At 40.7% G+C, this 18,073-nt stretch overlaps 1 protein-coding gene across 7 annotated transcripts in view; it reads left to right on the top strand.

Annotated features, from left to right (window-relative positions):
• esrrga (estrogen-related receptor gamma a) overlaps positions 1–18,073 on the top strand; it is a 135,001-nt gene that overhangs the window by 54,760 nt on the left and 62,168 nt on the right. Inside the window, exon 3 of one of the 7 annotated variants that reach the window (XM_079339447.1) lies at positions 10,137–10,224. The exons of 4 other annotated variants lie outside the window; for them this stretch is intronic. In XM_079339447.1, the coding sequence (XP_079195573.1) occupies positions 10,169–10,224 (56 nt within the window). In that variant the 5' untranslated portion in view covers positions 10,137–10,168. Of the gene's footprint in view, positions 1–9,875; positions 10,229–18,073 lie in introns of those variants that run through there. 2 more of the 7 variants (XM_079339448.1, XM_079339449.1) reach the window with 2 other exon arrangements.

Below are 18,073 nucleotides of genomic sequence, written 5' to 3'. Positions count from 1 at the left end.
AGATCAAATGAAGTTGTTTTCACAATCTTACAGAGGAGGAAGAGGAATTGAGATTGTGGGCACCAGGCAGAGAGCAGACCTTATTCAAGTTTTATTGAGCATATTTACAGCAACAGATGACAATGACATGAGTGGAAATTAGAGATCATATTTGCTGTCTCTTAGAAAGAAAAAAAAAGCAGGTAAAAGACCTGCAAATATTATAATACACAGACTAATCCATCGTGATTGTAGCACTTTAGCAACACTTAGCAAAAGTTAGAGTGGCAAGAAAAAACGTCCTTTATACTGGAAGAAACCTTCGGCAATCAAGGCTCCAGTTTCTGTTATTGGGAGATTTGTCCAGTTGTTTTGAATTGTTTTGAATTTTGTCACAACGTTCTCGTCACTATAAAGTTGTTGAGTCCATTTTGAAGCTGTAAGTCGAGTGCTGTCTCACTTGTTACTAACACACTTGCTATCACAGTTGTATATGTGTTTTGGCTGTGATTACAATGTTTACTGGCTGTTGAGTATTTGAGTGCTCTGTTGAATTTTCATGTGCTAATCATAACTGTTGACTCATCGGAACCGTCCAGTTAAGACATCAACTCTCAGTGTGAAGTCACCCGAAGTTGGACTTGACGTGACCTTCAGCTTTATTAGGCGAATTTATTTGATATAAAACAACTGCGAAGTATACAGTTACTGGGCACACTACATGACAGGAACACACAGAGAAACAACTACTTCACAGAGTAATATTAATAATAGCGTTTAAATTGACTGTCCACACCATAGACTGGTCCACAAGGCCACACACACGGTCACTCTAATTTGTTAATAAAGTTGATCTACATACTCGTGCTGCCAGAGCTTTTTGACCTCTTCAAGCCTGTCACTCTTCATGCACCTTGGTCGTTGGCGAAGTTTTGCCAGATGATCCCACTCAGCTTCTTCATTTTAATTTACTGTGTCAGGAAACACTTCTCATCAGCCGATGCTATACGAGCAAAACAAGATAGCACGAGCTTACGTTTTCTGACTAAACTTAGAAAGTCACTCAGTGTTGTATTCAAGTAACCTTCAAATGTGTAGTCAACTTGGACTCTACGTGGATTCAACTCTTTGTTGTCTTTTTGTGGTCTAACGTTAAATCAAAACCATTTTTATTCCACTGTATTTATTTTTATACTTCATTAGTTTGGCTTCTTGTAACTTTTCAGACTCAGATTAATGAGACGTTAAAACAATAATTTATGATATTGTGTTATTATATTCTGTCCTGATTGTATCCTGGGGTCATTCACAGGTTATCCTTATATGAAAGAAGTAATGAAATACTAATGATATAACTCAACTCAGATGAGCTTTAGCTTTATCTGTTGTGATTGTCACATTAATGCATCCAACCTTAGAAGTCAATAATATGAAGAATATCCTGAAAAGGGTCTCTGCATATTCACATTTTCTCTGATAAGTTGTAGCTGTAGCCGTTGTTGTCTTTTTTAAATGTACTTACATATTTCAAGTACAGTGTAAAACTTACCTAGCTCTCTTTTTTCTCATAATGTAATCTGAAATAATTTAAGCAGTTGTATTTGCATACTGAAAATACAATTTGGGGTGACAATTCCCTCCAGACCTCCATACCTACTTTTTTCTTTGTACTTCGTTAAATGTGTTCACTTTTTCACAGTTTGATTCACTCAGGCTTACAGCAGGTGAAAGCCAGTTCATCTATATACAGTACAAGACCTGCACTTGCAGGCCGCCCGTTTATGTGAAAAGATTTGAAATGATGTTGCCCTATAACTGGAGGTTTTAAAAGTCATATCAGATCCATTTCTTCGATAAACATTATCAAACACAACGGCTCACATGGCGAGCTCCTCTCTGCCTTCTTTATGCTGTAAACTTTAAGCAGAGAATGTATCACACTTTGAGCTCTTTGAGGGACTCAAATCACCGTACGATTCACACCGAGTTCATGATCAGTCCTCACAATTTATTTTACAAAGTGAGACTGTAGACAAACCCGCTTGTCGGTGTGGTTTGACCTTTTGATGTTTGTTTTCTCTCAACGAGGCCAGGTTATCGGAGCTTCTCGTTGTGGTGTCGATTAAATGCTGCATCATGTTGGTCATGCTGTTTGTGTAGTTTCCTCGTCTTCTTGAAATATTTGCACACAGTTTTTGTCTCGTCTGTTATCTTCTCACCTCTTTCATTTGATGTCTTGTGAGAAGCCAAAATGCTTCCACACCTGAGATTTTAAAAATGGCGGTGAGTCCTAAATTTCAAAGTCTTGCTCTGCAGCTGCTGACACTCACCGTATTATTGTGATTCATTTTTCAGAGTACCGATGTGAACCTTGACACCTTTGAATCAATTTATCGCAATTTCACAATTAGTCTTTACATCTAATCTCTATTAATCACAAGTAGAACACGGACATATTTAAGACAGATCTCCTTAATAAACCTCCTAAACTCAATAACAACTGGAAAAAATAATGATTTTGATATATTGAACAAATACAAACAACAGCGTTCTCTTTTGAAATGTGTTGTTATATTGGTCAACATATATTGTCATGTTTTGGTGAGAAATATATCTATTTAGTAGTAGACTTCATACTTTATAATTAGTATTTGTAACCCTCGCATTAACATGACTGGTTCAAATCACATATCCACATTCTTCAGTCTAACAGAGGCAGCTGATATTGAGGTTAGATCTCACATTTTGTTGTCCTTGAAAATCTTTTCTTTTTTTCTGTCGTCTTACTCACCCCCTCCTCTTCTTCTGTTGCTGTTTTATCACTTTTCCCACTTCATCTCCTCTGTACGCAATCTCTCTCTTACCGTCTTTATTAGTACTGGAATTATTCACTTGGCTTGTACCTCAGTTTGAATAAATTGAGTCTTGAACTATTGGAGAGTGGGGGCTTTTTTTTTTTTTTGGCAGGCGTACATGTGTGAGTGAGTATCTCTGTGTGTTATGTGTGTTGCGTTAACAAAGAGACAGCATTGAGACACGACTAATCCCAGTGGAATAGCCCACTCATGTTCTGTTTGAGAGCGGCGTAATTAAAGGAGCGCACCTCTCCGAAGTCACCTATTTCAATACAAAACACTGCTTCATACAGACACGCAGGCGGGAAAGACGTACCTGCACGCACACACACACACACACACACACACACACATCCATTGCCTTCTCACCGAGGCAAGACTCACTCTGCATATAATTACATCCTCGCTCTAATTTATCCCTGGGAATATACCGAAACCTGAGGATGAGAGACAGGGAGGGAAGACGAGAAAATGAGCCCAGTAGTAGGAAGAGTTTAGAGAAATTGTAAGGTCAAGAGAAAGTAAGAAAATACTTCCCTGGTTATGCAATGATTAAAGTATCAATGTCTTATTTTTAGACAAGCAAACACGCTGTCTTTGTGTCTTTCTGTCTGTCCGTATGTCCACCCCCATCATTTATCTTCCTTTTAATGAATCCTGCTATTTTTTAACAATGCCCAGTGTAAAACTTTGTCTCCCTCCAAAAGAAACGCTGTCTCGAATAGAGATGTAGTTTGGTTTGGAGTTGAGGCTTTCGAGGGGAAGTCTCACTCCGACTCTGAGGACACATGATGCAGAGAGAACGTGAACTCTGACAGAATGGAAATGATGTGTGCACACAGACACACTCACACACGCGTCTTCAGTGTTGACATATATCATGTCTGCCCTGTCTGTCCACATTTGACGAGGTTAAAGCCTCGGTCCAGACCAAAGCCTGCCCCTTTTGTCCGTCCCTGCTTGATGAGGTCACTCCTTTCACTCTTTTATGAGGTCGGGTCCAGCCGACCTTCAGTCTGACCAATGACAGTTCGGTGACCGCAACTGACCTGATGTGTGTGTGACAGAGAGAGAGTGTTTATATGAGCGTATGTTGGAAAGTCTCTCCTCCTCGTTATAGATTGAACATTTTGCAATTTAACAAGACAGCATCAGCATTTATAAACTTTAGACAAAGCATGGGAGGAAATGCGAGGTATTGATTCTTCAGTATAAATCTTAATGCTTTTGTTTGTACTCAACATAATTTACCATGTGACATAATTTACCATGTGACTGTTTCAAAGCGTAATGCTCCCTTTTTATACACAATGCCATTTTCTCCTTATCGCTGCCTTTCTCAGCCTCATTGTGTCCCCTTATTACTCTCTCTCTCTCTCTGTCTCTCTCTTTCTCTCTCTCTCTCTCTCTCGCTCTCTCTCTCTCTCTCCCCGCTCTCTTTCTCTCTCTCTCTCTCTCTCTATAGTATCTGTCTGTATCTCTCTCTGTCCCACACTCTGCTGTCTTACTTGCTGTGAATCCAACCTGACCTTTGTGTGGAATAACAGGGCTGTCACATGGCATGTTGAAATCTCAACATACCTTCCCTAAGATTATAAGCATGAGTATCTGAGTTCACATATGCCTTTGAAGGTGTGTGCGAGTAACGGTGTAAGCTCTGCTGTTTGTGCGCTTCACGTTTGAATGAATACACTCACATCACCTCGCAAATCCCTTTACAGCATGTTGAGAGTTTGTCTTGACATGAGAAATGATTTTTGAACGTGAATTCATACGCTTCAATGTGTATATGAAAATATTTCTGCATATGTGTATGACTTCCATGTACCCTCCGCTAAAGGTTACCCAGACAGAGTTTTGGTGACAGGCTCCAGAAAGCCCCCTAAACCCAGCAGCTTTTCCCAGCAGCTGGTGTTCTCTCCTTGGCTCCTTGGCTCCTTGGCCTTGATCACTATCCCTGCCCCTTCCCCTCTCTGGAGGTACCTGGGTAGAAACACACACACACACACATAGACACACACACACGCATGCCTAAAGTTTCATTGAAGTGAATACAGCCATGATATAAATTAAAATGTTGTCCGGTGTTGACTTTTACTGGTTTATCCTCCAATCAGTATTTTCATCAGGTATAAATAAGTATGACAAGGAAACACTGATTACATGTCCCACATGAATGTTTCCACTTCTCATTTGTCACTTCTCACGCCTCTGTATGTTTTACATCTCAGTGACTGTGAAAGATGAAAGACTTGAAAGCTCAACTCAGGAGCCACAGCTAAAATATTTGAGTGTGTGTTGACTGCATAGATGCTGTAGTGAACTATGTGTATTGCAACAATACAGAATTTTTCTTTTTTAGACCATGGACTCCTTTCAGGTGACACATTTTTCCAAGGATCCCTCAATATTGTAACATTAATAAGCATTATGTTAATAAAATGTATTATTTAGTATTTACTTTGCAAAGATAGAATTAGGCTGCATAAATACTGTCCAAGTCATTTTATAATCTTTGAGACCATGTTAGCTCCAAGGTGTTTTTTATTAGGATTTTGTTCTTGTTTTGTTGTGACTATTAAGTGACAGACATGCCACGATTATAACTGAGTTGATCTGTTGGCACAAAACTAAAGTGGGTGGGAGTATTGGACAAAATAGTTGAAAGAGAGTTCCCAGTTTGTAGATATACTTTCAATGTTTAACTTTTATAGGTTTTTTTTAATCCCCCAGCTATGGTTTGTGGACCACTGGGGTTCCTAGGACACTACTCACTGGTATAGTTACCTTTGTTTAAAGTAAGGCAACATGTAAACATTTGAATGTACATGTTAGTAGTCAGAGTGTACCTGACTGCACGCAGAGAAAAACAGACTTCCTCAAAAGCAGCCTGAAATGAACTGCAGCGTAAGTTCACCTAAGAACACCTTGTGTCCCAGTGATATTACACCGAACGGGTAGTTTGGAGACAGAGATGGCTTTTTAGGTCTCTATCGCACATTTTCAGATTCTTGCTATGTCTTTTTCCACCTCCTTTTTGTGCTCCCTTTTTTTCTTCCTCCTCTTCCTCTGGGATCAGTGGAGGGCCTGGCAGGGGGGCTGTGGTCAAATTGGCCGTTTCCACACTGTGTTGTGCTGTACCTGCTGACAGAGCTATCAGATAACTTAGCTCCATCCTTTCAGTCCCTGCTGGCAGCGTACCGCTGCGGTGTGCCGGTCTGAGAGTGTTTGAGGTTCATATTTGAGAGGACTGAGGTTCTTTGATGTGAGTGGGTGTGATATATGATTTTTATTTTTTATTTTGGTATGACTTTAAAATCAATGATGATTCAGCCTTGCAAGCTATATAAGCATACACTTACATGCTCACACACACACACACACGCACACACACACACACACACTGGTCTCTATGATGAAGCTCGCTGTAAATGGACCAGAGTCCATAGCTCCCTCTGTTGGCCAGCAGTGAACTACAATCCCTCCCTCCCTCTATTCCTCACTCTCTCTATTTCTCTGAGGCGTTGGCAGCTGACTTTATGTGGGTTTAATGGTACAACTTTTCATATTTGCACACTGAGTAGATGTAATCCATTTTAGCTTTATTATCTGTACCTTTTGCTGACAGAATACAGCAAGTGATATTTCTTTATGGACACAGAAAGTCACATTTTTTGAATAGCAGAAGAGCTTTAATCACAGATCTAACCTCAGTCCAGAGACATGATGTGACTGGCACACGTCTGCAAATGTGTGGCTTGAGGTCAGCAGCTTAAGTGACCACCTCTTGAATTTGTTAAAGACCAGCACAATCACACACAAATACACACACACACACACACACACACACACACACACACACACACACACACACACACACACACATGCTCTACACACATACACACACACACACTTACAGGCTGCCCTGAATGAACTTGCTGAGGCCTATTGAGTGGTGTGATTGATGTCAGTGAGAGTTGCAATGGATAATTCTTCCACAGATGTCAACAGGCCGTCACCACAGGGTCAGAACTCACACACACACACACACACACACTCACCACAAGCATAAAAAAGACAAGAGTGAGACTTCACAAGTGTTCTGCCGCCTTCTCATATTTACTGAACTGCAGAGACGATGCAGAAACCCTTTTAACACATGAATGACACCATTAATTATTACCGTATTTCACTTTGCGACTATGTAAAGTATTTTTTCCTGAAAAAATTGAATTGTTGTCCCTAGTTTTATGCAAAGTTTGGGAAAGTTACATGCAATGCACACACAGATAAACACACACACACACACACACACACACAAGAACAGACAGCTGTACGGTCATAGCTCTGCGTTGAAGAGGGCTGTGTGGCAGCCGGGTTTGTCCAATGAGGGCGAGAAGTGGCCTAAAGGGGTCACTGTGAACATACACACTGCCTGAGAACCAATCAATAGTCATGGGAGCAGAGGAGGTGGGGATGGGGTCAGAGAGGGAGGAGAGGGACAAGCGAGGAAAGGAAATCCCTGAAATTTTGCGACAGATTTCAAACAAGAGATTGAGGAAGCTGAATGGAGTTATGAAGAACACATACATGCTGAGACTATAAAAAAAACAGCTGTGTTAATGTTTCATCATAAAAATTGTTTTATTGAGCTTTTTACAGCTTTATAATATGACAGACACTGATAACTGCATTCATTTCAGGATTATTAATATTATTAGTGTACTAATGGACACTCTAGCAAATAAATACACCTTTATAGAAATGATCAGTTGATCTCAGACTGAACCCTTCAAATCACTGTTTCTTCAAATGTTTGTCTAGCACCCCTGAAAACTACTACAGCCTTACTCATCTCCTCCCCTGAGCATTTGTCTTCTAGTAATATTTCAGATTTATGTGAAAACTAGTTTCCAACACAGATTTTCTATTTTTGAACACATCTAATGCTGAGCAAAACGGTGTTTCTGTATCTTGATCCATCTGCACCGATCAAGAGGTATACAGTGTGTGTTTTGTGTGTCTATGAGTTTGTGTGTTTTTGTGTGTGTGTGTGGGTGTGTGTGTGTGTGTGTGTGTGTGTGTGTGTGTGTGTGTGTGTGTGTGTGTGTGTGTGTGTGTGTGTGTGTGTGTGTGTGTGTGTGTGTGTCCAAGTCAGAAACAGAGGTTTTGGTAAAGGATTTTTTTGCTCAGTAGTGACGGCAGAATTGATTCACACTCATCTTTGTCGATGCTTATAAGCCCCTGGATACATCATAACTGTGTGTGTGTGTGTGTGTGTGTGTGTGTGTGTGTGTTTGTTGTTTGTGCGTGCTTGTGAACATAAGAGCATGTGTGAATACATATGATTCAGTGAATTCTGTGAATCGCTTCTCTGTAGATTGATGTGCATGTCGATGCATATTTCATTCTATTTGTGTGTTTTTTTTAAATAATCAGTTGAACCTTGATGTACAATAACCAATAAGGTTGTCATGGATACATATTTATCTAAATTGGTAGCAGTTATAGGTACTGAATACAACCATAGACCATATAGACGTTCTAAATGTCACCTGGTGATGCTGGGGTGTTGAACAATTGATGCTGTTTCCACATGTTTGTTAATGAGTCTGACAAAAGAGAAAGAGGTTGTCGTAACTGTTAAACCACACACACACACACACACACACACACACACACACACACACACACGTACATCAAAGCAGGAATTGGTTGCAGGAAATGTTTTATTATCTGTTCTCTTCCAAAGCTGCTAATCACAACCTCTCTCTTTCATCTTTGCATCCCCCTTTTACACCCCTGCAATTTCTTTCTCTCTCTCTCTCTCTCTCTCTCTCTCTCTCTCCTCCACACTTCTCTCGTCCCCTTCCATCCTGCCTGCACGGGTATCTGAGTGTCGTTCAAGTCAAATGGAAAATGGGAGAATTTTAGGAAGAAAGAAGAGAGAGACAGTGTGTGCACTTTCGAAGCGGAGCAGATCTGAGTCTCTCTGACTCTTGATGTTCTCCTTTTTTTTCCTTCTCTCTCCTCCTATCCTCCTCTCCGAGACTGAGGAGCAGTGAGATAAGTCTTCTGGAGACCCCTGTTTGCAACGACAATACCCAACATATTAGGCGTCAAAAATACAGGGAAAACACAGCCTGCTGGTTCTGACTGCAGGAGCTAAAAAACAGGAAACAGTGGGTAGACCTTGTCCCAATCATTCCCAAATCATTCCACAAGAAAGGACAAGGGACCCGAATTGCCATAATCCTGTATTTTACTGCTGAGCTGTGATGGGGCTCTGCTGTACCTTGCCGGTGTGTTTTTGTGGAGGTGTTTGCAGTATGACACATGATTTAGGCTTAGGGCTCAGGGTCAGGCTTACCCATTTCCTTTGATCGCGTAATTGGATGTGGTCAATTTTGTGTTTTGCAGCTGTGCAGACAAATCCACATCTTTTATTTTAACCTGAATAACGACAGGAAACAGGGTTACACTTTTACGCTGAAGTTTGAACAATCTTTATTTCATAATTGTTCAACAGCGTATACAAACTAAATGACAGCTTCGTGGTTAACGTTGTCTGTTTCTAAAATTTCATGTATTTGCTGGAATGCATTTTTCTGGGTTCCACAGACATAGTGACCAACTGAGAAGGACTTCTCAGAGAGAGTTGGTCCAAGCCGAAGAAATAGAAAGATTTCCTGAAAGAAGACAAAGACTAAGAAAAGACGAGTGGGATGTCTTGCTTTAAATCTTTCTCTCACCTGTCTCTTTCTCCTCTCCACTCCCTCCTTTCCTTCCTCCCTCCTTCTCTCAGCTCTTTGTCTGATCCCTCCCTCTCCACCTGCTCTTCTCTTCTCTCTCTCTCGCTCTCCCTCATTGTCTCCACCCCTCTCTCCGCCCCTTCCAGCATCTATTGGTCAAGCACCCACCAATCAGGGCAGAACCGGGACCTGAGGGACTGCATATGCAAAATGATACTTAATATTCATGAGCTGCTATCGGGGCTTTAAGTCGTTGATTAGGACAGAGGCACAGCTTTCTGTCCCAACTGCCTGGCTGGCTGGCTGTGTGTGTACCTATAGCCCCCTCTCCCTGGCACTCACATCCACAGAGCACGCATACACACACATCCCTCGCATCTACACACACACAGAGCTGATCAGTGCAGGCAGCGCAGAGCCTGGTAATTGTATTGCTCCTACCAAGCGGAAGGAAGGACCAAGAGAGAGGAAGAAGAAGAGGAGGAGGAGAGAGGAGAGATATAAAAACTTTGATCTTTGAGAATTTTTTTGTTTGTTTTTTTCCCTGGAGGTGGTTGACATGACAGTGACCCGGAATCGCCGATGGATTCGGTAGGACACCAGTTATCCGAGTGTTTTTTAATGCACTCTGAACAAGAGTAGGTAAATTTTACTTTTAATTCTTATCTTTTGATTCATCATTCAACTTGTCATTGTCATACACTGTGTGTCCGTGTGTCTGTGTGTGTAGGTGTGTGTGTGTGTGTGTGTGTGTGTGTGTGATGGTATGCAGCGGAGGTGGCCAGCACCATGTCAAGGTTGTTTCTGCTGTCAGGTAGCACTCGTTCACTCTCTGTGTGTGTGTGTGTGTGTGTGTGTGTGTGTGTGTGTGTGTATGTGTGTTTGTGTGTGTGTGTGTGTGTGTATGTATGTGTGTGTGTGAGTGTGTGTGTGCCTGCAATATCCGGGCAGCAGCTCTTACTCACTGGGTAGATGAGCAGTTTTTCTGTCCCTCCACCTGAGAAACACACAACCACTCCTGCACGCACACACACACACACACACACACACACACACACACACACACACACATAGCCATGCATACATCCGCACATGCACACAAACAATTTCATTCAGTCCACACTTACAAACTTTCTCTTTCAGTTACTCATGTTTGAAGACATTGCTTTACTTTCGAGTCAAATTGTTATCAGGACAAAACACCAACTCAGAGTATACCTCTGCATGTGTTTACGCTTGTGCACGTGAGTTTTCACTGTTTGTTCATCCGAGCAGAGAATCAGCGAGGTAACAGGGCATAGAGATTACAGGAATAACGCGGAGAGACGGGAGGAGAAGGGCCCATAAGAGAGGTGGGGGAGAGGAAAGGGGGAGAGCTGCGCTCTTAAATGCCAGAGGAGGTAGAATTTCAGACGGGCAGCTCAGCGTGTGGCCCGGCACAGGAATTAGAAACACTTACACACACACATGGACACACTCAAACAAGCGGGTGCCGCTGAGCTGTTCTTTTCGCCAGCCCTTTGCTCTTTTAGGTGCATGCTGAAGACACTGCTAAAAATGCAGTTTAACTGATTGGCAGTACAGACATCAGTGTGTGTGTGTGTGTGTGTGTGTGTGTGTGTGTGTGTGTGTGTGTGTGTGTGTGTTTATAATCATCCAGACATTGTGTGAAGAAATAGAAAACAGACTCAGGTGTGATAAAAGAATACTTGTAATCAGATTAAAGTGAAAAGCATGCATTTATCAAAGTGGTCAGTGTAATTTAGGAGACTGAATTGAACTATCTTTGTATTTAGGTAAATGATTCTTTCAAATCTGCATTGCTTTTTATAAATGCCTGGATTGCATCAAAAATGTGTAATGGAATTTGTAAAGAAGATCAATTGTTTCAAGTTGTCACACCTCGTAGTTAATAAACCAAAATGAGTTACACTGAATCACAGCCCCAGTTCATGTGTCCTCGCGGCAGAGAAACTGAAAGTCGAAGCCAGGGCAGGATGAAATTTAAATTAGTTTTACATCATGACATTTTGTCATTTTTACATGAACTCGTTGTGGTATCTCATCTTTATGTGTGTATCTGTTCAAGTCTTAAACATGAGTCTCCCTCACCTTTTACTGTATGTGGCGTAGAGAGCAACAGCCTAAAATTTAAATTTAAAAAGGACACAAGGCCACATAACACCGTTCAACCTTTTTCTTTTTTCATTTTTAGAAGCTGTTTATTTTTGTGTTTTGTTTCAGAGAGCTTTCTTTCCTGATTTTTTTTTTTTTTTAAGAAAAAAGGGCTAAAAAACAAACTGAGCTCTCGTGCTGAATGTGTTGATTTCTTTTTGTAAGTGACCCAGCAAAGTCAAATTCAAATCGTCTTTGACTGTGAGGACTCACGAAGGTGCTCTGAATCTGAAATTTGTGTTTCTATCTTCCACTCCAGCAGCGGGTGTATTTAGGTAACGACAACAATTGAGGTTTAAACATGTAAACTTTTTATAATCACAGTGAATGACAGATTTCTTTTGGACCATGGTTGCAGTCCATATTGCCTGAAAATGTTTAAAGCTTGAAAGCTGTGATTAAAAAAAAAAAAAAAAAAAGAACATTCTTTGATTCAAGACATGAAAAGAAAAGTGTGATGCCCTTTTTTAATTGTGTGTTTCCGTAAATGCACATTGCACACATTTCTGAAAACCTTATTGTCCATTCTTCTCTCTTTCCATCCTCTCTTCATCCATTCACAGCTCTCTCTCCTCACATTCCCCTCCTCGGCTCTTAGACAGGCTTCCTACCCTAATTAAAATATTAGGGATAATGATGATCATACTCATAATAATAATAACAACAACAAGTACCACTTAAGCTGTTAACATAATTGTATTCCCCTCATGCCATCGTATACATACCATTTGCATACCATTAATATGTTTTCTAGAGTGACTTTAGTGAATTTGGTGCTTTTTGTCAGTGACTGAAGGAAACAGGGCGTTGAGAATAACACAGCGGCCGTGCAGATCAGTCAGTGAGACGTTTCCAGAGACAAACAGTCACACACTGTTTTTATGATTACAATCTGAATTATTTTCATCTGTTTGTGTGTCGTTAATTTTTCATTTGCATGAAAATGATTTGCAAATAAATTTTTGGGATTTAAGTAAAATTCTAGATTTCTGATCAATCCAAAGAAAGTCGGAATTCAGCACATTACATTTGCGTTAAGAAGAAAAAAATAAAAGACTTGAGTGATTGAGAGTGTTCTTTCCGATTTGAACAGATTGTATAATTGAAATTGTGCACGAGGTATCAGCAAATTTACACCCTGCCTGTCTTAAAGTGCTGCATTTTGTCTTGTAGAGGCAGCAATGAGCGGTATTACAACAGATCAATTAGTGTTTGAGTTGATTTTTGGAGCAGTGCTTTGACCTTTCAGATTAGATTATAGGTTTTTTTTCTGACTCTCCTGAAGCATTCATGAACATAATTTAAATTTAAATTTAACCTTTATTCCTAAAGGTAGAAGGATCTGGTTATTCAGACTTAAATGATTAGGTGGTGCAGTAAAAACTGTGTTGAAGAAGAGAACCAAATTCTGCAAAATGATTAAGACTGAGAGAAAATTACACTCAATTTCAGAAAATCGAGAACACAAGAGGGAGAGAGAGGGAGAGAGGTAAAGCTGTGTTGAGGGAGGGGGGGGGCAAAGAGAGATTGCACAAATTAAAATCCTTTTAATCTCCTTATAAAATCATTTACTTAATTCATCTGTCAAAGCATGTCAATATGTGCCGCACTGATTTGTTGGCTGTGCGTGTGTGTGTGCATCTGTTTGTCGTCATGCAGGGGTTCATGCCTGCCTGCCCACGGTCCGTGCATGTGTGTGTAACCTATTGATGGCCTGTGTGAGGAGGTTCCTCTTTCTGTGCGTCTGTTTGCCTGTCAGTCTTGCAGATTTCTGTAAAGTCCGAGCCAACACACGCTTCTCTACACACACACACACACACACACACACACACACACACACACACACACACTTTGAAATGTACGCTCGTGCATACAGCTGCCACTCTCTCATGTGAAGAGTCCGCACATTCCAGAGGTAATTTTGCCCCGTAAAAAGAGAGAGAGAGAGATGCAACGAGACAGACAGAGCGAGAGGTGAGGGGGGGTAAGAGGGGGTTTTGCTTTTGTCTGACACCAGCACTTAGGGGTCCACTGGACACACACACATGCATGAGCGCACCCATTCCTGCAAAACACACGTGCACTCATTTTTAAGAAGCATTTGCAGCTTAAAAGTAACCAAATTGTGTCAAAAATGCAATTACACATTATTACTTATGCATACACCAACACGTATGCAGCGTTTGAAAACATCCATCCCGCGCGCGCGTGCGTGCACACACGCAAATTGGATGTTCTTGATGTGAATTTCTCTGATTGATGCTCAATCCATCAGTGCCGCGCATGCATGTGATTGTGTTATGGGTCAGTTCCGGCCTTTATGTGCAGAGGAGCAGTAAGAGGGACAGGACCAGCTGTGATGCACTCACACACGCACACACACACACACTCACACTCTCTGCAATTAGCCATTACGCCACACTGGACGCACATTTAAACATGTTGGTGTGTGTGATTAAATAGCAAAGCTCTGATTTAAAGAAGAGAAAAGAGAGTGATTTACTGTATAGTAAGAGACAACAGCACTCATCTTCTCCTTCCCCCTCTTCTGCACATTCTCTCATCTTTACTTCAAAATGTGCAGTCTTTAGTTTTTTTTTTACCAATAATAAAATTGATCAAGTCATTCGTGCTTTGATACAGCTTTTGAAGTTTACAGACTTTTCTGTTTCATTGAGCATGTTCATACGTTGTTTTCGGGATGCGGATTATATAAAGAGTCTTCTTTGTCGCTGTGCAGATTTAAACTTTCATCGCATTCAATCAAACTGTATTTTAAGTCGTTTTTAACTGTACTTTTGTTAGTTGAATTTTTCATCATTTTGACGTCAGAGGGCCAGACTCTCTAAACTGTTTTTTTGCTATTTACTAAGGAAATAAGTGAGCTGACCTCACACCAGAAAACCTGTGTGTGTGTGTGTGTGTGTGTGTGTGTGTGTGTGTGTGTGTGTGTGTGCGCGCACTTACACATTCATTGTGTCATGCTCAGGGCTTCTAATGCTACCTCTCACTCCTAATGGGAGGAGACAGCAAAGACCGGGCCACAATAGAGCAGATTTAGATGGAGAGGTGCCGCGTGCGCGTGTGTGTGTGTGTGTGTGTGTGTGTGCATGAGTCAAAGAGGATCGGGAGATCGCTGTTGGTTAAAACATTGTGTCTGTCTTCTTCACTTTTTCTGTTTCTGTGTTTCTCCCTCTCAATGTCCACTGGGAGCATCCTATAGATCGGCTGCTTGGATAGTTCTCCCCTCTACATGCTCAGGTCTTGTATGGTATGATTAAATTGTCATTGTTTCGACAGCGTGAGGGGCAATTCAAAAAGACAAAAGGGAAACATACAGTAAAAAGCAACGTGGATAGATTCTAAGAGCAAGAGAGAGAGAGAAATGAATGACCATCCTGCCTTCCATCTGACAGTGAAATATTCCCCCTCTCATCCTCCCATCATGCTTCATGTGTGTGCCTGATGGAGAGAGAATGACAGACCAGCCCTCCATCCCACCTCTCTCTTTAGTTTTTTCTCTTCGCCTTCTCTCATTCAGTCTCTCATTCACTTCTCATGTGGTGTAACAAACCGACTGACTAAAATGAAGATTACCAATAATATCAACAATCACCAATCTCCACTTCACCAGGGATGCATTCACACTGATTTTACTTTCAGATTGTGAGCAAAGGATAATCTTTTCTGAATTAAAGAACTGTGATTAAACAACGCTTTAGAAGCCTTTGAAATATAGTCAATCATGTAACTGTCATAGGGTCGGGATGAAAGACAAAAACAAGTTAAGATCGCTCCAAAGTCCCCAATTTCTTTACTTTGGTCAATGTGTCATTAAGTCATTTTGCTTTTTTTTCTCTCTTGATTTTTCTCAAGTTCTTACTGCATTTACAAAGAAATTATTTCCGTTACGGACCCAAGCTTATCTTGTCCTTATTTAAAAAACATGTTTGTAAGATGGGTCTTTCTGTGTTAAAACAAAAACAGCAACGTTATCTTTGCACTCTTGATATTTTTTTAAAAAACGGGAAAAGATCGCTGTTCAGAACAATGTCAAACTGTCCCGACATTTTAGCTTGGAGACAGAAATGTGTACGGTGTGAACACACGTCAGTCACATGTTTGCACACATTTTTTTTAAAGACGGATACAACTCCGGGTATGCCTTGTTTTTGGTTGCGTTTTATTTCTGTTTTCAAGTGCAAAATTACCGTAATGGAGTTGTTTTTGTAATTTAGAAAAAAATGCAAAAGCCATCATTAACAAGAAAAATATGATATATGATAAGATTTTCAAAGTGTCAGTCTGGATTTGAAAAGGCCGATCACATTTTTTCCCCATAGAAGATTAACAAAAGAGCAAACATGAAATTAAGAAAGAGAGCAATGATTTCTTTATATTAATTGGATCAGTTTAAACGTGTTCCACATTCAGAAACTTTTCTTTTGTCTCTCTCTTTTTTCCAAAATTATTAAGAAGAAATAACATTTTATTATTAGAACTAAAGTTTGCTACTTTTCACAATTCTAGTTAAACACATGGATATTGAAATACACACATACAAATAAATCTATTAACAATCTCATTTACAAATCGTGAATACTTATTCCCTCAGTCGGTGTGTTCCTGTATGCAGCACTTGACCACCGCAGATTCTCCGCAATTCATTTCCCCCTTTATCCCTACCTTCCCTCAACATTCACCCCCCCCACCCCCCCACACACAACACCACCACCACCTCACACGCTCCTCCTCTCCCTCCCTGCACCCTCCTCCCTCGTGAAGCTGTCACCTTTCTGCACCCGCTCAGTCCCTATTAAGGCCGACAGCCCATCTGCCGCCTGCCCCGCTAACAGCTCCCGTCGCTAACGCTAACGCACACACACATCCACATTCACTCAGACACACAAAGGGATGGGTCTAAACCCCACCTGCTCGGATGCATCCGGCTACACATGGAGAAATGTCAGACACATCTGCATATAAACATCTTTATAAACTCACAGTGATTATCTAATGATACCATGATGATTCTCATGTCACATAAATGTTTACATCTTTTTCAGACTATTTATGAGGATTTTTGTTTTGATATACGTCTTTACGTCATTTTCTGTCACATGAAAACATATTTGAAACATTTCTTTGACGTTTTCTTCATCACCTTAACCGGCTTTGAACAAACAGTTGTAAATGAAAAATTAACCAAACGCCACATTGTATGAGAAAACCTTTACGTTTTTTTTTTTAAGTTCCTTATCCAGCAAGTTTTTCTTGTTTTTTGTTTCCGCCATTAATCCGCACTCAGGTGTCCCCTATAGATCTTTATTTGTTCATCATGTTTCGCCGTCTTTGTAGATATTTATTGCATTTGTGGCTGGAAGACATCACACTGCCCAGACGCGTGGGGTAATTAGCCAGGGCAGTTGCAGCTCTGTGTGTGTGTGTGTGTGTGTGTGTGTGTGTGTGTGTGTGTGTGTGTGTGTGTGTGTTGTGGCATTTGCTCCCTTCAGGGATAGGTGCGTTTTTGCATTAGCAAGAATGGCAACTGTCTCATCAATCACTGCATCACCATGTCACACACAGACACACGCACAGACACACACTTACATACGCACACTCATACTGTGTCATGGTCATTCTGCTCACAGATGGGCCAGCAACACATGAGCGAGTCACTGAGCATCAGAAAGACACCCGCGATCTCCCTGCTTTCAAACACACACACACACACACACACACACACACACACACACACACAGAAACCTTATTACATTCATGTGAGTGAGTGTGTCTGTGTGGGTGGTGGTGTCGCTTACATGTACTGACAGGAGCGTGAAATAGGTTAGGTAGAATCACATAGGTTAATACTCTCCTGCATTATTCTCTCCTTTACTTACTGCAAAAATAAATATTTATGAGCTGAGCTTTTGGCAAGTAAGTCCTAATGATTAAAAATCCTTAAAACAAACTATATATAAATATATATAAAATATTATATATATATATATATATATATATTAATTATATGTATAAGTATATACATGATTTTTTTACATGTAAAATGTTGCTATATTGAATTGAAAAACAAAGCGCAGGTATTGCCTGATTGAAATGATCGTGTGCTGATTTTAAGATGCTTTTGAGCGCACATTTAATCCCCTGAAAAGAATAAACACATTAGAAAATATGCGATTACCTCGCCATAAGGCAAAATGTAATAAAACAGAATCTCTCTAGGTAATCCTGAACAGTTTAAGCGTTGTGGTTAGTACTAGCGACAGACTGGAGCTACCGCTGCACAAACGTGTT

The sequence above is a fragment of the Symphodus melops genome, assembly GCF_947650265.1.
Source record: "Symphodus melops genome assembly, chromosome: 3".
NCBI lineage: Eukaryota > Metazoa > Chordata > Actinopteri > Labriformes > Labridae > Symphodus > Symphodus melops.
This window is presented reverse-complemented; position numbering and strand designations above follow the sequence as displayed.